Source organism: Melopsittacus undulatus, chromosome 4 (assembly GCF_012275295.1).
Source record: "Melopsittacus undulatus isolate bMelUnd1 chromosome 4, bMelUnd1.mat.Z, whole genome shotgun sequence".
Classification (NCBI taxonomy): Eukaryota; Metazoa; Chordata; class Aves; order Psittaciformes; family Psittaculidae; genus Melopsittacus; species Melopsittacus undulatus.
Window position 1 is genome coordinate 94,909,474 of NC_047530.1, and position 20,548 is coordinate 94,930,021.

Here is a 20,548-nt window from a genome sequence, read left to right on the forward strand (position 1 = left end):
ACATTTACAGCTATGCTGGAAAGGAAAAGGCCATGATCTTACAGCTATTAGTACTTAAGTTACTCGACACTTTATAGTTTAACACACATACGTTAGTATAGTTCCATCTATGTGTAGAATACTTCATCAAATTTGTGTAATTCAGCTAGTTATAGACTGTACAGTCAGTACAATTAATACAGTGACATGTATTAGGTACATACTAACAGGCAATAGCTGTTTCTATGGTGGTATCTTATTTACAATAGAGTGGGGTTGTGCAAGCATTTGACTTATTTTTTTCACACTTTTGCAGTCCTGTGGGATGGACCTTTTCTTTTATTTACTTTAAGAACAACTCACTGTTCAAAGAGAACTCCACCCTGAGAGTAAACAAGTAGTGCTGTCTGGAAGTGAGGGCTGGAACTGCAGAATTCATAGTTCGCCATCACTCTACATGAGACAAATTAATATGAAAACCTGTTGCCATTTGTCGAAGTGGCACTAAGTGGTAATTATTAAACCAGTACAATTCTTTGGGTTGTCAAATATACCAAACTGGAGGAAAATGTGTCAGATTCTTGTCTTTAGGTGTAAAAAATGACAATTGCTTATACGTGCAGTCAGTACAAGGGCATTTAGTGCTTTCAGCATTCCTTTTGACTGCCTCATTCAGCTTTATGCATTCAAAAATGATATGAAATGGCATTCTGTTTGATTGGGCCAACTTGAATATAATCTCTTTTACCATTTGTGCTTCATCTCAAAGCTTTACAGCAGGCCAGCAGTAGTGCATCACTATGTTAATTTATATTTCAGGTTGTGAAAGGAAAGTATATTAGAGTGTACTTATTCCCTAAATTTATATTTTCTGTTTTGCAGGGAATTAAATTACCCTAACTTTAATTTCCTGGGTTTTGGAGGTCTGCCCATTTGATCCTGCAGTTGCTGCCCCTGTGCAATCTTAATTCTTCAGTCACAAAAGTTTTACAGCAATCTTAATGAACTGAAATGTGATTTTTCTCTTTAATATTACGCTCAAGACGGTTTGAAAGCTAATATTTGCTTCTCCTATTGGCCATCTGCTGCAATTGATAAAAATATTAGGGTAAAAGAAAAAAAGTTAAGATGTAAGCATTGGTTATTTTCCAGTACTGTAATTAATAATGAACAATTATTATTTGAACAGCTCATCTTGAAAAACTTTTTAACTGTCATCTCATTGACTGTCACTAAGTTCTTACTGCATTCATTTCCAATTGAGATGATTAAATGATGTGTGGTGCTATAAAGCCTCTATCAAGGTAGAGCAAATAATGATTACTTTTACAGTACCAATATTATTGTAGTTAACGTTTTAAGAAACGAGTATATAGAGTGTCCTACCTGTATCCATTATCATTTCTTACTCTTATTTCTTGGTAGGACCAAACTAAAAATGATGACTGGCCCTATTTTACAGTGTATTCTGATGTGATTTGCAGTCTTGGCTACTATACCTGGATTCATTAGCAATAGAGGAAGGCAGTCTGAGGACCTTAAACTTGTCTGAGCTACTAGAATAACTGGACGGTCCATCTTACCCCACTTGACAAAGATTTTTTTTGGTGGGAAGAAGAAAGTTCTTTGCCAACAGTTTAAACAAGAAAACAAACAAAAACCCATGGTGTGTTAAAACAATGATAAAAAGTGTAATTAAAAATGTCAGTAAAGTGAAGAAAATATGTGTTTGAGGAATGTGACACTGAGACTGACTAAATTACGACTAAGCCACAATGTAAGCTGTGTTTTCCAGTGTTTTTCATCCAACTTGCACACAAATACATAACACAAACAGTTTTTTCATAGTCTAATCTAGACTATGCATATTTCAGTGGAATCTTAAATCTTACTCTTGTTTTTATGAAAATTAATAGTCTGGAGTGAAAAATTTTACTCCTTATCTTGACTGTTGCTCAAGTCAGGGCTTTCCCTACCATACAAAGTTACATCTGAGCTTAGGCAGGGTTCACAGGATCACTAGTTCCAGCAGGATCAGGTCTGTGGCTTGCTGTCTTGTTTACAAACAGCTGCAACTGTTCCTTTTTTCACCAGCAATTTTTTTTTTTTTCTCCAACTTGCAGCTCCTCTTTGTAAGGGAATTTGTAGTATCAGTGCCCAACCTCAGATATTCTGGGATATTAGGGTCTGAAAATGCTTTGTCTCCTATTAGGTAACATTAGATGAAGTTGGATTTCTATTACTAGATGTTAATTGGTTCTTTGTTCCGCAAAATGGGTCCACAGCATGGTATGTTATGAAAGCCTTTGTGGTACAATATGAGTCAATATCCTGTATAAATTGTAGACAATTCCTGTTACAGAAGTGTGAGTCAGTTCTCGCAATTTGCAGTATGGGATGACATTTCTTCTTCCAGTACATCCCACTCTCGTCCAATAAAAAGAACTACCACATTCTGCTGCTTGAATAGTGGGTATGTGAACTTGCCCATGCAGTGTGTCTTTACTATTACATCCCAGGTCTTTGCAACATTTTCCTTACAAAGTATAGGCATAACTTGCAAATCATAAAACTCCTATTACCTTTACTGTAGTTGTTAAATACAAGAAATGTGTCTGAAATTTACCCACCTTGTGCTGGCTGAGCATTTTATAGATCAGCAGTTAGTTTACTGACTGTACTTAAATATACTCACTTGTTATTGCTAATATTTGCAATTTCTGTTTAGAGAGTTGCATATTTGCCAGTGTTCTTATATGCTTCTGAGTGTCATGTCAAAACCTGTTCTCCATCAGAGTAGTATACATATAGAGCAATCAAAAAAAGTAAAAATAAAGCTATGGCATGTTACTTGCTTTGAACCTGTTGTAAGAACAGGATTTTGTTTTCTTTTATAATAGCTGAAGGGGACTGCAAAGGGCCTCTGAAACATTTGGATTGTATTATTCCTCCCAGGAGAAGGATTTTGAATTGAATGCCACACTGTATTTAATTTACACCTCACCCCACTCTCCCATGATTTGTAGGTTGACCACATGCAAATTTTACCAGGAAGTATAGAAAATTTGTAGTTTTTAGGCTACAGTGAAGTGATCTGCATAACCTCTGGAAACCATTTTTTTCAGGAAAGACTGCATTTCTTCTTATATGCGTATGTATTTCTGCTAATATTTGGTCATTTCAAGGAGAAAGTGCTGACACTGAAAGCAGATCATAAGAAAATTTTCTTCAAAGTGATTTTTTTTCAGAGCTACTCACTAAAATATTTTGTAACTTGGACATGGAAAACTTGTAACACATTTTCTTTGCTACTGAAGTGCATTACTTTCAGGCTACTAATTGGTTTGATGTCTTTTAGTTTTCTTTGGTCATTACTGAAGTTTCAGTCAAGGGTCATAAAAGACTGAGAAACCTAAACAGCAATTTTTTCTTTCCAGAATAAAAAGCCTCAACCACTAAATTGCCCAGGGGATGTTTTGATAGTAAAATGTGCAACAACTGGAAGAGGCAAAATGAATTGGAATATTTGGTTTAAAGCTCAGATTTTCTTTTTGAAAAGTGAAAGGAAAAATTGTAATGTTTGTGTAGTGCGTAAGCAAAACCAGATCATCACACTTTGTTTGTAATTGCAGATGAAAAAAAGAAAACAAAGAAAATTGACAGTGAACTTAACCCTGTTTGGAATGAGGTAATTTTTTTCATTTGTTTAATCAATTCTTGGTCTTTTGTAAGGTAAAGCACTTGTAGAATTGGTAAGTCAATTCTATAGTTGTGAATATCGGTTAGAAAAGGGAACTAGTGATATGTGTTCTTTCAGGTAAATACAGGTGAATGGATTCATCTTGTACCATGCGTTACAATTCATTAAATAATGCTTTTATGTGGGTATCTGGTGAGTTTGTATCCTGTTTTTGTTCCCTCTGACTTTGAACCGAATGATATTCAGCCATTGCTTAGCTACATGTATGGATCCTTTATTATATACTGCAAATAAACCTGCAGAATTTGAATAATGTATTAAAGTTCCTCAAGGTTTATTTGTAGGACTGATAATTTTTTATCGTCAGTAATATTTTTCTTGGAAAAATGTTTTATTAGAGTTTTTTTTTTCTTTTCCCACAACCAGAAATTAATAATTATTCTTATCTTTTGCAATTAGGAATATGAGAAAACCTACAAATATTTGTCTAAATTCAACAGCAATTGTAGTTCAGCTAGTATTGCAGGGGAATAGTATCAGATCTAACTGATCATAAGAAAACACATTAGTGTAAGTGGAACTGTAAAAGAGGTTATGGCTCAGTACTAAATAATTTAGTTCTTTTTCTGTTATTGTTCCTAATAAGTAGAAAATCAAGAATGTACTATGGGCATTTTTTAACTTTTTTTTGCTGATGTAAGCTAGCCTGGTCTGTCACTAAATGCAAAAATTATTTCTGAATAATTTTGTTGTATACATTATCCTGTTAATTAATTTACACATAAATTGTAATTATAATTTGGCTTTGCTCCATTTTTTTTGTTCAGATTCTTGAATTCGACTTGAAAGGAATTGCTCTGGATAATTCATCTTCCCTGACAATTATTGTGAAGGATTTTGAAACAATTGGACAAAACAAGTATGTGCTTTTCTCTTCTTTTCTTCCTTTTTTTTTTTCCCCCCAGAATTAAGCACAACTTTCAATGCAAAAGTCCAGGAAAATAATGGAACTGATAGTTACTGAGGGAAATGATGGATGCAATTAGATAGTTTCTGATTTAATACCTACTTGCAGCTTATGAGCCAGTGGGCTTTCCATCCCTCAGATGAAGATTGTTTGATTGTTACTCTGAAGCAGAGCATCAGCCTTCTTTTTTTGCTTAATTTTATATTTGCTGAAGCTAAATGAAAGGAACATTTTAGCCATTTAAGGCAGAATTTGGCTAAAATTTATATCCATTCACCTATCACTGTCATTTGAAAACCACAGCTGCCATATTTTACTTGATGTTTGCTTACAATGAAGGTCCTTGTGTAACTGGGTTAAAACCACTACAGATACCTGGTGCAGGTTGTCATCTTTCAGAATGGTGCAGGGCAGTATCTAAAATTACTATACATAATATTTGTCCAGAAAGTAGTTTTGAAGAGTTCTGAATTGGCATTCTCAGAGCAGAGCTAACGCAAACCACCACAAATTACAAAATGCAGTTAAAGCTCTAACGTGTCTTTTAAAATCTCCCAGAGAGGCTGTATTTTGCATCATTTATTTAATTCTTGCCTAGGAAGAGGGAGGCCTCAGTTTGATTTTGTATCTTGTCTGGAGGGATTGAAGTCCTAGACTCATGTCCTGGGAAAATGAGTTATTCATCAGGATAAATATGTTGGATAAAATACAAAAAGTGTCTTGGGAGCAGAATCTGGTTTTCTGGTTTTTTTGAGTGTCCTAGTTAGTGAAGTCTGTGGAATGCCGTGTTCTTCCTGGTCCAATGAACTATGAGTTCTCTGCACAGTCATTAAAAAACTTAAACTTGAGAACAAAAATAACTCCCCAAGATCAGCTTGCAGAACTCTTGCTTTCAATGTCAAATATGAGAGTAAATTCTCTCACACTGGGAATTGAATCTGTCACCAATTGTTGGTTGAGTTACAAGCCTCAGGCTCATTGCATATGTGGAAGATTGTTAATGCTGTTGCTAACTCTTCTTCTGACTATATTTTGAAAAAATTGTTTAAAACTGGGTTGAGGGATTTTTCCCTTTAGTTGACAGATTGGTTTTTGTTTGTTTGGATTGTTGGGTTTTTTTGAGAAAATACAGTTTGGTACTAAGAGTGTCTTCTGTGAAAAGTAACCTGAATAATCTCTGCAGAGGAAGAAAATGTATATCTAAGTTTCCTTAGAGGAGGAGATTTTCCTTAGACTGTTCTAAAACTGCTGAGAACTGCCTTTTTTGACATTCATTTCTTGGAAAGGAAAGGCAGAGGCTTCTATCAGTAAAGGATTGAGAGTTTAGGTATTCAGCAGATAGATAGAAGTTTTCTTGATGCCCCTAAGATATAGGAATTGATGGCTCTTCTGTCCTTCACCATTTCTGTTTGGTTAGTGCTGTTAGCACGTTAGGCTTGAATCCTGCTCTAAAAGTCTAAACTCTACCAGTTCACTATGTGTAGCACCTATTTACGCAAAATTTGGTTCCACATTATTCAGACATCTAAATGCTTAGTTTTAGTTTTGACAAAATCAGGTTTTATTATTAATTTTAGAGAACTGCAAATAAACAAACAGTAGCCATATCTATGCGTGCCTGGAAGATACAAAACACAAATAGATTTAATAATAATTTCGTAGATTAAAAAAAAGCTACGCAGATGGTGCCCTTAGTAACATGGTTTAGTGGTGGACTTGGCAGTCCTGGGATGTTGGTTGGACTCGTTGGTCTTACAGGTCTTTTCCAACTTAATTGATTCTATGATTTTCTTCAACAAAAAAAAAGAGAAATGCATCTAATTTTTCCACATATGAAGTAATTACTAGAGAAAGGATGCATGAAGCATATGATTTTCTGGATTTTTTTCTGTTAAGTTAGGGGTTTTTTTTAGTTTCTTGCTCTTGAAGACACTGAGAAAGGAGCCACCTTAAATTGAGGCTTCTATTGTTATATAAAAGGCAATGACATTATAAATAGGTTTTGAGTACCGAAATGCTGTCAGGTGTCCATGTTGGCATTTAAGCGTTTTTTGTAGCTTTATAATCTTACAGGAGTATTTAGTAAGAAAGCATAGAACTAATTAATGTGGATTTTTCAACTAATTTTTAAGAGTACTTTTTGTATTTTTCAAGCTTTTTAAACTTTCTTTGGTAAGAACAGATTTGTTCCTGTGATTTTGGGTTGATAGGACCTTTTGACTATGGCCACTGAAAAAGATTGTTGCCATGAAAAACTAAAATGGTAAATATGGGAACACAGGAACTTAATTAATCCACATTCTATTAAAAAGTATAGTAGATAAACTTTAGTAAAGCTGGAGGGCACTTTTTTCATTTTGACCTGGACACTGAGGTTCCTGCTGTATTTGTATGATGAAACAAACACATAATACGGACTTTTAACAAGTTTTATGTGGCTCTGAACAGATGATGATACATATTTAAAAAAAAAAGAAAGAAAATACCTGGAGTTCTGTAGGATTTAAGCTTTAATTTAATATCAGAATGAGATGTGTACAGGGTACCTTAAAGCAATGCATGCAGATCATTTTCAATGAAGAAGACATAAATTACTGGCTGAAATTGTTAGCAACCTTTTGTGTTCTGCGTGTTGTTTGCATGAAATAAACCTGGTCCCTAAAATCAGTTGCATGAAAAGGGTAAGGTATTGGGTGGTGGCAAGCTAATCAGAAAGCTTTTCTTTTGGATAGTCTACAGCAGGGATAGAGTTTATTATTTTGTGTTGAAACATGCTTATACTGAAAGCTCTGAGAAAGCCTAGGAGATCTTTCTTAACACATATAAGATAAAGCTTCATCAGTGTGTTTAATCTTTAGCTATCCCATAGTGGTTGAGATCTTCTGCATATCTCTGCTTAAATTTGTCTGAAAGTTTGAATAATATGTTTAGATAAGCATCATAGAGATTTTACTTAAATTTGTACAGAAAAAAAGAGCAGCTTATCAAAAATGAGACACCAATTTCTTTGTAGAAATTCCTAGATTTTAAACAAGGATCTACTTCTCTGCTGTACTCTTCTGCTCTATCTTCTCTGTCAATAACAAGTTGTGCTGGCTGCTGTCAATTTGAAAGGAAGTATGATATCACATCACCTTCTTTTTCTTTTTTTTTGGCAAATTTGGTATTTTATGAGACTGAGCCAGGCATGCACTCATGTTTAGTGATAGTAGTCCACTTCCATTGTTAGCTTTACTACTTTCTGCCTCCTCACAGTATGTGAATTTAGGTTTTTACAATGCTTCAGCAGCTGTGTTGTAAAATCACTGTGAGTCAAGCCGATGCCCTCAGATCTCTCATTCTTGAGATTCCTGTAGGTCAGTAAAGCAGGAATATATTGCATGCCTCTGACTTCAGGGAAATCCCAGAGATCAGAGCTTGATATAGGAAAGCTTGCCACTAATCAGAATTTTTAAAGTGTCAGAAAATAAAGGAAAATGCCTGTTTGTTTTGCTTGTAGATTTTTCTCCAACTTACACAGAATAAGTTATACCACTTATTCGGGGTACAGTTGAATATGTAAACCAGTAAGATTTTTAGGAAGGTGACTTCCATGTATGGAGCTGTCCAAGAATATATATGTATAGTCCATACCAAAGACAGAGCAACACCATCAAAGTAACACTCTTTCAAAATAAATCCTCAATAACCACCACATATTTGCAGTGTATGATGTGTTTGGAAGGACTGTTGGCAGGGAAACAGGATAAAGGGGTGCAAAGTGGGAAACACATGAATAGGCTTCCTGACTGTAACAAGATAATAGGAAATGTCATCTTAGATTTCTTTTAAAGACACAGAGCACTGTAAAAGTGGAAGAGATTGGTATTAATGAACATTCACGTTTAGACAAAGGACCATATGAAAGGGAATTTGGAATAAGTTTTCTGCATATTACTTGCAGGTAATATGTTTCTGTAGTTACTGATTCTATTTACTGATACTGAGATTAAGAGAGATTTGGCCTCGCATAGTGTTGCCATTCTTTCACTGTATCCTCTTAATTCTGAAGAAAAAAGTTTGTGGTCAGGCACATGCTTGCAGTGCTGCAGCATTGCAAATAGATGCTTGTGTGCAAATGAGACACCCTTGCTTTGTGCTTTAGTTCAGGTTCGGAAAGATGGAGCACAATGCCTACCTAAGGTCCTTGATGCTGAGAGCTCTTACAATAACAGTTTAAAAAAAGCCGGGGGGTTAGGGAAGTGAGGGCTGGACATCTAGGGAACTGAGTCACCCAGGAAAGACCCATGAGGAGAAACCACACCATGTCTTTGGTTTTATCTTCTCTCTTCTGGAGGAAAATAACCACAGAATCATAGAATAGTTAGGGTTGAAAAGGACCTTAAGATCATTTAGTTCCAACCCCCTGCCATGGGAAGGGACACCTCCCACTAATCCATTGCACCCAAGGCTCTGTCCAACCCGGCCTTGAGCATTGCCAGGGATGGAGCATTCACAACCTCCTGGGCAACCCATTCCAGTGCCTCACCACCCTTACAGTAGAGTTTATTCCTTATATCCAGTCTAAACTTCCCCTGTTTAAGTTTTAAGCCGTTATCCCTTGTCCTGTTGCTACTGTCCCTAATGAAGAGTTCCCTCCCCACCACCCCTGTAGGCCCCCTTCAGATACTGGAAGGCTGCTATGAGGTCTCCATGCAGCCTTCTCTTCTCCAGGCTGAACAGCCCCAACTTTCTCAGCCTGTCTTCATATGGGAGGTGCTCCAATCCCCTGATCATCCTCGTGGTTCTCCTCTGGACTTGTTCCAACAGTACCATGTCCTTTTTATGTTGAGGACACCAGAACTGCACACAATACTTCAAGTGAAGTCTCACAAGAGCAGAGTAGAGGGGCAGGATCACCTCCTTGGACCTGCTGGTCATGCTCCTTTTGATGCAGCCCAGGATACAGTTGGCTTTCTGGGCTGAGAGCACACACACTGAAGCCGGCTCATGTTAATTTTCATTTTCTTATCAATCAGTAAGGATTGCTACTGTTATTTCAAGGTAGAAACAACTTCTGCTCAAATGTACCATTCTTTGCTGCAGTGTAGACTAGAAAACAGCCATGAATTTCTCAACCCGACTCCCTTTCTCTGGCTGCCCACTCACAAAGCTCTAACTAATACACACTGCTGTTCCATGCAGTTACTCCTGACTAATTCTGGGCACCTGGCCCATTTGCTGTGCCCAGGAGGTGACTACAGAACCATAATCCCCTCTAGAACAGCATAGCAAAAGATTGCAATATAACCCACGATTTGTAACAGCTCCTAGAAAGTTGTATAGCTGTTTGTCCAGCCTGTTCTTGTACTGTGGTTGGAGGAGGAGCTCAGTGGATGTTATTCTGTTTTTACACTGTGCCAAAACACTAACTCATTGCTTTGGCATGTTTCTGTAAATAAAGTGAGAAAGAACACTGGAATATTTTTCTGTTTCTTTTTTTCCTGGAGATAGAATTTACTGCTGCATTTACAGGATCACTAAACTTTTGCAGATAGATAAAATGAGTGCTCTTAAAGGTAAAAAGACACAGTCATTGGAAAAGATAAAAAAAGCAAACCACACTGACATATATGCAGCCAGAACATCATAGGAATAAACTTGAGAGAACTCATATGATCCATGCTTAGTTAGATTTTCCAGCATAAAGACATTTGAAAAGAGAACACATCTGTTTTCTGTTATGTCTAATACTGTGAGTAGGAAGGTTTCAAACTCTCAGAACACAAATCTTTATACAGTTAAAACCAAACAAAACAAAAAAATCGCAAACCCTTAACTTCAGGTGCTGCTTTGAAGTTAAGGTACAAAAATGTTAACAGGAAGTTACAATTGTGTCCAAGTGAAGTGATTTTCATTCTACTTGAAAGAGAGTTGGGATTATGTGTTTCCCTATGTTCTTTGCGTAGTTAGTAACCTAGCGACACAGAGGAAAAACAGATCAGGCACACCCTTTTCTCTAGCAAAAAAAATGCAGCCACAAATGAACAGCGCAGCAAAGTATTTAATCATGTTGAAGTATTTTCCATAGTTAAATAATTTCTAGATCATTTGAATCCTCCTACAGCTCTACCCTTCTCTGTGGATTCTTTTCCATGTCAGTGTGGATGTGCATTGTTAGAGGTTTTCCTTGTATACATTGTATACAAGATCCAGCCTGGTTAAGATTCAGTTTTACAGTTTTCTGCCTTGTACAGAATAGTATCCATGCTTTGTTTCTTTTTTAAAGTTTGTTCTTCCAAAGACTGTTATAGAATAACTAAAGAAGATAAAAAATAGTTGGTTTGCTCTTAACAAAAATTTTAAAACACAGCACAAATAAGATATGTGTTGGGTGTTGTAGCATAGGCTCTATAATGGAACATATACACTGGGAAAGAAAGGTTGAATGTAGCAATCATAAATGCAGTGTGGGGTCAAGTTTGCTGATGCATATAGTAAATATAAACCTCTGGCAAGCTAAACCCTTAAAAAGAAATCAAAAGTATTTAAATGCTTGTCTCTCAGAGGATTAAAATCATAGGGCTTCCAGTAGAAGTAGCATGTAAACAGCTGGAGAACATGATATGCTAAACAATTTCATATAAATTGCTACCTTTAAACAGAGAACTACTAAAATGTTTGGTATTGTGAGTTAGTATTTCCTGATCAGGCATGGGTGTAAAGTTTCACTTCTCTTGGTTATTTGGGCAGCTAACAGGAAGTGCTAACCATAGTACTAACAGATTACTTAGCTTTGGCACAAATGCAACACTTTTTAATAGTTGGTTATCGGTAGTTCATTGATTTCATGCTGATAAATCAAGTATTTCCCTTTGATTACTTAATGGAATGTATCATAGACCTAGTACTGATAAGGTATATTTGAAGTATTGTAAAATCTTCTTTTAAATGTGGACTTGGCTTTTATCTTTGGTGTTTTATTCAGTGGTAGACCAGAATGTTTAAACTGCTTGTGGGAAAGTTTAAAAGACATGGCTGACTGGGCGTTATATGTATACAAGTCTTGGGGATAGCCAAAAAGGAACTTAAGCAGAGTTGAAAAGCAATACTTATTTGCAGTCTACTGCCAAAACAGCTGATGAACAAAAGGTCAGAGGATGTATTGAGTTATTCTGAAAGCAGAAACTACCCCACTTGATGGTGTCAAAAGACCAGCATGGTCAAGTGTTGTCTGCCTAGGCAAGAGGAAGAAAGCTGAAATTGCTCCAGCAAAGGACAGTGTCCTTTGAGGATGAATAGGCAACAGTCTTTTTGGCTGTGCTGGAAGGAAAGGACTCCTTGTCACCTTGAAAGTCGTGACTTCAGAAAGAGATTGCATGCTATCCTGCCTGAAGGTAAAATGTTTTCAGAGTTCAGAGGATCACAGCAACTTCATAATAATCATGCAGAGAACTAGTGTGTAACTGTCTGGCTACATATCAGATGTGAGTACAGAATCAGACTATGCAGAAGAGCATTAAACAGCAATGAGCTGTTAATGGATGTGGTGTCACAACAGCTGCTGCTAAGTTAGCTGATTTGGATTTACTTGACTTAGGCCAAAGATTAGAGACCTGAGAGAAAACAGATTTGTCCAAGACTTGTGTGAGTGACAAAGATGAGATGTAGTGATGACCTTGAGGCATTCCTTGTTACTTTTGAAAATAATATCTTAGCCATTGAATAGCTGTATGATCAAAACCAGACTGGATGTGATCCTGGAGGACCTATTCTAGCTGACTAGCAGAGGGGTTGGATCAAGTGGTCCCTTCTAAGTTCATCAGTTCTGTGGTTCTCCTAAGGGAGGGGTGAAATATTCCCAATCCAGCTAACAGGACCACTCTGGGGAAGGCAAAAGCCTAGCTGCTTAAAGTTTAGAATTTAGCTAAGGGTTAGAAGTAGGTTAAGATAGTGTATAGGCTGAATGTTAGGTTTTTTGCTCTTGCTAAAGTGGAAAAAGATTGGAGAGAATAGTTGCCCAGTCTGTTAAAGGAGGGGATATAAAAGGACATCAAAAGCAACCAGTAGCAACTGGTCTATGTAGACAGGTAGACTTTCTCTTCAGTCCTCAGAAGGTGACCAGAATTTTAAAACTGATTACTACGCATTCAAATGCATGTGCAGTTATGATCTGCACAGGACAGATGAGGATGTAAAAATGGAAATTTATGCTGGAAAACTTCAAAAGCACTACTGTGGAACAGCTGTTCTTGAGTTAATGTCATCAGATCAGAGGGCGTGGTGAACAGTCATCCAGAAATGACTGAAACAGTCATCTTGCTGAAGCAGTCATCCAAATGAGTTGAGACTGAGTGACTTCTGACGTTTATGTAAGTCACTCAAACTCATATCAAATCAAAACAGCAAATCTACAAAGTTTTTCTATAAATTTAAATAATAAAATATTTTCTTTGCCTTTCTCTACAACTAGATTTAGCCTAGGTGGTTTTGGGTAATCTTATTGGATTCTTTTTCTCTTCTATGTATTGTGGTTTACACTATGATAACTCAAAATATGTACATTTCTCTCTCAATTGAGAAGGCATAGTCATGGTTGAAGAATTTGGGGAAAATAAGAATATTGGGAATTGCTTAAAGCTTAGAATTTGGCTATGGGTCAGAAGTAAGTTAAGATAGTGTTTCCCTAAAGCTGAGACATGCATGAAGTCAGTGGTTCAGCTAACGTCCAGCTCTGTGCAAGAATTTGTAAGAAGTGAAGATGTATCTAGGGTCAGTCTAATGCTCACTGAAATAGCTAGGTATATTTCTGTAGTTTTTTAAAGAACATTGGATCAATACTGTAATACTGAATCCAAGCGTCTGTTCAGTAAAGGGAGGAGACCCAGTTGTTAGAAATGGTATCAGAGTTTTGGTTATGGTCATCTTAAAGTTTAAAACAGCTTCATGCTGCAGCATCGCCTAATCTTGAAGTGCTTTTCACACGTAGCCCATCCCCTGTATGTGATGAATATGAGGCATAGATGAAATGTTATTGTCCTCTGGCAATCTGGGGAGCAGAAGTGAAAGGCTTGAGAGTGAGTCAAAACTACCAAAAAGACAGCTGGGATTGGAGGAGTGAGATGAACTGGGAAAGAGGATGTGTGTGAGGAAGTGACAGCACCAAATTCTAACAGATCGTTCAAACAGTGTAATTATTTTTTGTGCACAGCTAAATGAAAGTTTTAAGATGTAACACCTGGAATGCATATTGCAGGAAATTAATGTTGTATTCTTACCTATCCTAATGTACTTTGCAAAAAGAAAATTATGTTCTTATGATGTATCAATTGTGAGCAGTTATAATAATACTCTTTCTCCATGTCAAAAAATACCTTTGCCTCCTTAGCTTCTCCGTGAAAAAGCACTGTAATCAATTCATAGGGACCTCAGTTGTCTGTGTACAGACACTGTTTCCACTTTGGCAGCAAAGCTGGTATTTTGTTTGTAAAGCATGTTCTTTGTAATATTTACAGGGTGCACCTATCTTAGGTTTTTTTCATCAGCAAAAATCTCACTTATTCCAATAACCCACTTCAGTACAGGAGTAAACTGTTATTACATACTGTGGGAATGAAATACAGTGCCAGATATCATAAGAGCAATGACACACTGTTAGAAACTGTGCCTAAAAGAAGTTTCAAAGGTTAAAAGTGCATGCGGTTTTCACTATCTGAAGAAAATGGAGGTGATAGATACAGTCCCAAAGAAGGCAGAAGTAGCTGAGGAGGGTCTGCCACATAATGTCACATAGAATCATAGAATAGTTAGGGTTGGAAAGGACCTTAAGATCATTTAGTTCCAATCCCCCTGCCATGGGCAGGGACACCTCACACTAAACCATATCACCCAAGGCTCTGTCCAACCCGGCCTTGAGCACTGCCAGGGATGGAGCATTCACAGCTTCCCTGGGCAACCCATTCCAGTGCCTCACCACCCTCACAGTAAAGAATTTCTTCCTTATATCCAGTCTAAACCTCTGCTGTTTAAGTTTCAACCCATTACCCCTTGTCCTATCACTACAGTCCCTAATGAATAGTCCCTCCCCAGCATCCCTGTAGGCTCCCTTCAGATACTGGAAGGCTGCTATGAGGTCTCCATGCAGCCTTCTCTTCTCCAGGCTGAACAGCCCCAACTTTCTCAGCCTGTCTTCATACGGGAGGTGCTCCAGTCCCCTGATCATCCTCGTGGCCCTCCTCTGGACTTGTTCCAACAGTTCCATGTCCTTTTTATGTTGAGGACACCAGAACTGCACACAATACTCCAAGTGAGGTCTCACAAGAGCAGAGTAGAGGGGCAGGATCACCTCCTTCAACCTGCTGGTCACGCTTCTTGTGATGTAGCCCAGGATACGGTTGGCTTTCTGGGCTGTGAGTGCACACTGAAGCTGGCTCATGTTCATTTTCTCATTGACTAACATCCCCAAGTCCTTCTCCGCAGGACTACCATAAATTTCCTTTTTGCCCAACCTGTAGCTGTGCCTGGGATTGCTCGCACCCAGGTGTAGGCCCTTGCACTTGTCATGGTTAAACTTCATGAGTTTCATCAGCCCACCTCACAAGCATATGTGCAGCCTCAGCAGGCCTCTCTAGAGCCATATTGAAACATCCTGAGAATTTAGAGGCAAGGAGAGGAACATATTCCCAAATGTAAAGTATGAGCCACAAGATTAATTTTGTGATTCCTCTACTAAGCACATTTGATTGGTTGAGTTTATTCTGTTTCATTGTTTTCACTAGAGAGATGTTGTATGCCTTTTTTTGAGGACAGGCATATAGGGAAAAAAACCATTACATCAGTTAGTTTACCAGTTAGAATTCCATGGGTGAAATAAGTGGTGTGGCTGTTGAAAGTTATACAAACTATTTTCAAAAATACATATAAAAGTTATTGAAATTTAGGGTTTTAGCCTCTTTTTAGTTAAAGCTGTGTCTTCCAGAAAGAACACTAGCACACTGAAGTGCGATGAAAGAGAAAATACAAATTAGCAGTACACGATCATTAGCTAACATTTGCAATGAGCTTTTGTTATGATCTTGGGTTTTCAAGTCATGGCTGGTGTTACTTGGTTGACTAACAGACACTAGCCAAGGACAAAAGGTAACTTCTGTTCAATGTATACTTGCATTCTAATAATGATTTTTTACTTCATTTCAGATTAATTGGCAGCGCGTCTGTAGCACTTAAGGATCTTGTAGGTAACCAAAGCAGATCTTTTCCCTTCAAATTCATACCTCTGCTAAATGAAAGGGGACAAGAAACTGGAGTGAGTAGCTTACATTTCCTTATTTTACTGTATTCTTGATCAAAATTCTCCAGCAATAGGGCTAATAGTAAAACAAAAATATTTTCAAGTTATATTTACTTTATAAATTAAATGCTTGGAATTTTGTAGCAAAATCTTCAGACAGAGGAAATTTGTAACAGGATATAATTATGTCCATGCCATCTATGTTTGTTTAATATCCTTTCAGTTAGATAAATTGTTTTCTATGTAAGTATTATGTATTTGTATATAGAATTGTAGAATAGTTAAGGTTGGAAAAGGCCTTAAGATCATCTAGTTCCAACCCCCTGCCATGGGCAGGGAGACCTCACACTAAACCATACCACCCAAGGCTTTGTCCAACCTGGCCTTGGCATCACAACTTCTTTGGGCAACCCATTCCAGTGCCTCACCACCCTAATAGTAAAGAATTTCTTCCTTATATCTAATCTAAACTTCCCCTGTTTAAGTTTTAACCCATTACCCCTTATCCTGTCACTACAGTCCCTAATGAATAGTCCATCCCCAGCATCCCTATAGGCCCCCTTCAGATACTGGAAGGCTGCTATGAGGTCTCCATGCAGCCTTCTCTTCTCCAGGCTGAACAGCCCCAACTTTCTCAGCCTGTCTTCATATGGGAGGTGCTCCAGTCCCCTGATCTTCCTTCTGGTCTTCCTCTGGACTTGTTCCAATGTGTGTTATAAATATTTTAGGCCACAGAGTATGCATAGAAATCAGCCAGATGTTGAAAAAGAGCATTTTCTTAAGTACCAGATGCAGTTCCTATGTATGCTTTTTTGTTGTATTTTAATTGCCAGCTATGTTATATGACTGATTCTAGAAAGCAAATAATCGTGTATATGTTCACCGCCAGCTCAGTTCAGAAAGTTACACAAGAACTTGTTTAACTTGGTTTAACACCTGTTTAAATTTAACTGACTATTAACTTAGTTATTAATTAAGTAGTTTCTAGAACTGGGTCCTTTCTGTGTTTGTGCAGTCTCGCTGTTAAGCCACTTCGTATTGCATTCTAGTACACTCAACAATAAGAGGCTTTAAGGGTAATTTCAGTATCTCAGCAGCAGTAGTTTAATATCATGGTTACTTGGTCACAGGCTTTTTTTGCTGACTTCTCATGTTACTGTGGCAACTAGGAAAATAATGGTTTGCTCAATAATGAAAAACCACAGGCAAGCACAAAAAGGACAATTTTATAATTAGAATGGAAAATGACTTAGTGTTTTTCTTCCAGGATGGAGGTAAGAACAAGCAATTAGATGAGCCAGATAGGAAATTGATTATGATTCAGACTTGAGCCAGATAGGAAAATTTAGTTATGGTTCAGATCACTCAGATCACTGCCTTTGGTTTTCCATCTGCAAATTTAGGATGTCACCTAGTCTGCTATGAATACTGTGGAACTAAATAAATGAACATTGTAGAACATCTTATACTTCTATTTTTATATTTTTTTATTTATATATTTTATATATGCTTATTTTTATATATATTTTCCTACATATAGACACAGTGATTCCATTTTTTAGATATTATTTTAGAGCCTATTCCGTTAACTGCAAATTGTGTAATCTTGATTGGGTTTATCTATATATAGCTTAATAACAGTTTATTAATTTTCTAATAGCTGAAATGTTATTATAAATAGTGCTGTGACTATGAATAGCTAATTGATCATGTGCAGTGTTAGAACAACTTACTGCTCTAAGTCAGTTGTGACTACTGTATGTTACATAAAAAACCCTGTGTGTTTATAGGCAACAATTGATTTGGTAGTAGGATATGAGCCACCAGTTGGACCAACAAATCCAAATGATCCAGGAGGGACCAATACACAAGAAGGTATTTCAATCTTTTCTTAGAACGTTATGGTTAAAAGATCATGGAGACATTAAAGATAAGGCAAGAAAGTGATTCAACAGCATTGTTCATCAGGAAAAAATGTAACCAAAAGTAAGCATGTCAGGACTGCCAGAGAGTGATTTTAAAGAAATTAAGGATGATTCAGAACTGCAGCTAGGAAGAAAATTTCCTAGGCAGTTCCTGACATAAAAGAGTTCTTAGCATAATTTTCTCCAATAGAATCAGGTTACAAAAGCATGTTGTTGCTTAAATGCTCTTCAAAATGGCTTTTGTTCAGGAAACAAAGGTTTTTGAATGCTGAAAGGAACAGCACTTACCTGCTGTAATACTAGGACTAACCAAAAAAGCATGGTTTTGGAAGAATTTTTCTGTTACTTTCAATGTCAAGGAGCTTTGTGAAATGATTTTCTTACGTTTTTAAACTTTTATTTTTTTCCCTGTAGAATAAGTAAGTTTTAAAAGAAACTGTTGTACCTTATACCATGCTTGGTATTTGACTAGCCTGTGCAATATTGTGATCAGTAGGTAATATACTTTGATCTCCATATATCATATTAACCAAGCTTTTGCTAAGAGTGTTTTTGAAATCCTGTTTCTCCAGACTCTTGAAAGAACTGTGAAGGTGTTTTGCAGCTGACAGGCAAATAATTACCATAATATCCAGGCTGTGTTTGTGCGAAAGGAAGTAAATGTAATGAATGTTATATGTTTGAGGATAAATAAATCACTTTGACCGTTATCGGCTAATAGATACTAACATAAGAAGGGAAAAATTGAAATGAGGAGTCTTCTGGGGGGAAATTTTGATTGCACTGACTTCACTGAGACGTGTTCTTGGGGAGTAGAAGGATAGGTCATGCAAACACAAAAGCTCTGTTAAATTACTACACTTCAAAATAAGTTTATATAAATGTGGACTTGAAGGCTAAAAGTGCAAATTGACTTATATGATCATTTTTATAGCTTTTACAAAATGTACTTTTACTATAAGGTAATACAGGTAAAGACAAAGATGGCAGGGTTTCAGCTAGTATCCAGCAACTGCATGAAAATTATTTCGTTGCAAATTATCAAACACACCTTAGTTACTTATTGTCAATACCTATTTCCCATGAAACTTAATCACCTCCCCAGCTGGGACTGCTACAGCTTGGTTTCAGAAATTTGAAATTAAGTGCTAAGTCAGGGTGTGTCATCAATCAGTTGCCCAGATCCATCACATCAGATGGATTTTGAGAGACGTGAAAGAGGTGGGGTCTTTGGGATCATAAAATACGTGGTATGTTTATCTCTGTGGTTTCATATGTCTCTTACAAGGATCACTGAGGACTTCATTATGTAAAGTGATCATCACCCTGTGTTGTCAAACTAATTCATAAAGCAAGCAAATTTTGTTTATGCTAACCCTCAGAGACACAGCTTGTTCTTCCTGTAGATTTTACCATAGTCACCATCCTTCAGTTAAGAAAAATAGCTGGAAACACTAGGGAGGGTCACACTTTTGTGGTCTAGATACTTATGGATCCTGTTTTGCAATACTGGAATCTCACTGTATGATCCAGTATTGTAGTGTCATGTAGTTGTATAACAGTCTTCCACAGAGGTGATTTCAGAACTGTCAAAAAGGCTTACTAAGAAACTTTAACTTATTATTAAGTTAAATATATTAAATTAATTAGAATCATAGCATCATAGAATACTTAGGGTTGGAAAGGACCTTAAGATCATCTAGTTCCAACCCCCTGCCATGGGAAGGGACACCTCACACTAAACCATGTCACCCAAGGCTCTGTCCAACCTGGCCTTGAACACCACCAGGGATGGAGCATTCACAACTTTCTGGGCAACCCATTCCAGTGCTTCACCACCCTTACAGTAAAGAATTTTTTCCTTCTATCCAATCTAAACTTCCCCTGTTTAAGTTTTAACCCATTATGCCTTGTCCTGTAACTACAATTAATATTATCAATTATATTATTTATTTAATTAATTAATATTGTGAAGTTAAACATATTAAATATGTTATATTTAACATATTATTCGTGTTTAAATGCAATGGAGGAGGATTCAGAGTTTTATTCTGAATAGCAAACTGTGAATGTCTTCATGTTCTCAAGATTCTGAAGTGAAAAACAATGGTATGCTATAGCCTAGTCTAGCTGGGAAACAGCTTCAACTGAAACAAAATTAATCGCTTCTGGTGTGTTGTGAACTAGCTCGGTGACATTTACAGCTGAAGTGTACTTTGTCAAAACTTCAGTTGGCTTCTTCAGAAAAGTGCATGGGAATTTTATCAGATACTCTGCATCCTGAAGTGCAACAGTTTTATGGTTAGTTCGCTTAGAATATACTTTTGCTCTTAAGCAGGCTAAAATGACCAGCTTTCAAAAGGAGTTGGAAGCATGTGGTTAGCAGAAAAAAATATTCAAATGAGATAATAATGCAGGTTTAGTGGAGCTCTTGGGTATCAGATTCTTACTCCTGTAACTTTAACATCCATCTGTACTGTTTATTAATTGCACTGTTTTTTTTACTGCATAAGATGGAGAAGAGGATGGAGGTTATGAGGATGGCTTGGATGGTCCAGTTAGTAGTATCACACCAGCAGTTCCAAGTGGCACAAAGGAAGCCCAGCTAGCTAAACGTATCACCAAAGGAAAGAAAACACGGAGAATCCTTTCTAACAAACCACAAGATTTCCAGGTAGTAGATTTATTAAATGTTGCATTTTTGCTTT

General features: G+C 37.0%; 1 protein-coding gene across 1 annotated transcript in view; it reads left to right on the forward strand.

The window, feature by feature from the left end:
* The window catches only part of MYOF (myoferlin), a 70,436-nt gene that overhangs the window by 2,440 nt on the left and 47,448 nt on the right, over positions 1 to 20,548 (forward strand). Inside the window, exons 2-6 of the mRNA XM_031044649.2 lie at positions 3,612 to 3,667; positions 4,507 to 4,598; positions 15,822 to 15,930; positions 17,706 to 17,790; positions 20,354 to 20,514. Of these exons, the coding sequence (XP_030900509.2) occupies positions 3,612 to 3,667; positions 4,507 to 4,598; positions 15,822 to 15,930; positions 17,706 to 17,790; positions 20,354 to 20,514 (503 nt within the window). The remainder of the gene's footprint in view (positions 1 to 3,611; positions 3,668 to 4,506; positions 4,599 to 15,821; positions 15,931 to 17,705; positions 17,791 to 20,353; positions 20,515 to 20,548) is intronic.